Source organism: Myotis brandtii, unplaced genomic scaffold (assembly GCF_000412655.1).
Source record: "Myotis brandtii unplaced genomic scaffold, ASM41265v1 scaffold18, whole genome shotgun sequence".
NCBI lineage: Eukaryota > Metazoa > Chordata > Mammalia > Chiroptera > Vespertilionidae > Myotis > Myotis brandtii.
This window is the reverse complement of record NW_005356674.1, coordinates 5,660,092-5,661,416: the sequence shown is the minus strand read 5'-3', so window position 1 is coordinate 5,661,416 and position 1,325 is coordinate 5,660,092. Positions and strand designations below refer to the sequence as shown.

Sequence of the window (1,325 nt, the reverse complement as noted above, 5' to 3'; positions counted from 1 at the left end):
GGGGTGAGCAGGTTGGCAGGGGGGCAATTGGGGGTGAGCAGACCAACAGGGGGGCAGTTGGGGGCGAGCAGGCCAGCAGGCAGAGTGGTTAGGGGCAATCAGGCAGGCAGGCAGGTGAGCAGTTAGGAACCTGCAGTCCCGGATTGTGAGAGAGATGTCCCAGATTGGAGAGGGTGCAGGCCGGGCTAAGGGACACCTCCCCACCCCCGTGCAGGAATTTCGTGCACCAGGCCACTAGTATATAGATAATAGCCTAACAGTGTATAAGCAGCCTGTGTACAAGGGTTCTGGTGCCACCTCAGATTCTAATCATGGGCTCTGTCTTGTATGTTGCCTCTTATTTGTAGCGTAGGGTGATTCGACATGCAGACAGTAAATACTGTAAAACATTATATCATAAAGTGATATACAGTTGATGTGTTGGGAGATGAGGGAAGACCTGAAGTAGCTTGTCTGAGTTGGGCAAACTTATGTGTGGTGCAGGACCATTTACACCTTGCTTGGTCATGGCAAGGTAAGAAGGGAATGAAGCAGTTTATACTCTGAAGGTATTTTGATTCTTCCTTCTCTTAAGCCTTCATGGACACCATGTAGTCCTGTGAATTTTTATCAGCAAGTTTTACATTCATAAAATTGGTGTGTAATTCTGATTTAACATTTAACTGAAATAGTTACATTAGTAATAATGAATTACCAGATAATTCATTATGAAATTATTAATTTAAAGGCTGCCTTATCAAGAAAAGAAAAAAGCTCTGACAGAATCTAAGAAATGATTATGTGGAAATAGCCAAAAATATATTGTAAAGTAAAGTAATGTAATTTGTTTTTATTAATAAGGTTAAATATGAGTGCTTGGCAGAGGAAATCAAAATAGGAGACTATTATCTGAGATTACTATTGGAAGAAGATGAGAATGAAGAAAGTGGATCAATTAAGAGATCGTAAGCTAGTCTTTATATCTTGTTACAGTAGTCTCCCCTTACCCACAGTTTGACTTTCTGTGGTTTTAGTTACTGCAGTCAACCACAGTCTGAAAATATTAAATGAAAAATTCCAGAAATAAACAATTCATGAGTTTTAAATTGTGCACAATTTGAGTAGCATGGTAAAATCTTGTGCTGTCCCGCACCATCCCATAAATCATCCCTTTGTCCTTTATACCCACACTAGAGGCTTGATGCACAAAATTTGTGCAAGGTAGGCCTTCCTTTCCCCGGCTGCTGGCTTCACAGCCCCGGCCCCGCACCTGCCTTGGCCTGGCATCTGCTGCCACACACCCCCAGTTCCCTGGTTCCATGGAGCCCCCTCCCCCTCCCCGTCAC

At 43.3% G+C, this 1,325-nt stretch overlaps 1 protein-coding gene across 4 annotated transcripts in view; it reads left to right on the top strand.

Moving 5' to 3' along the window:
- DNAJC13 (DnaJ (Hsp40) homolog, subfamily C, member 13) overlaps positions 1 to 1,325 on the top strand; it is a 113,947-nt gene that overhangs the window by 59,006 nt on the left and 53,616 nt on the right. For all 4 annotated transcript variants that reach the window (XR_313441.2, XM_014537526.1, XM_005863580.2 and 1 more), the window contains one exon: positions 841 to 944. Coding sequence is in view for 3 of the 4 variants with exons in the window: in XM_014537526.1 (XP_014393012.1) it covers positions 841 to 944 (104 nt within the window). In the remaining variant the exon portion in view is untranslated. The remainder of the gene's footprint in view (positions 1 to 840; positions 945 to 1,325) is intronic.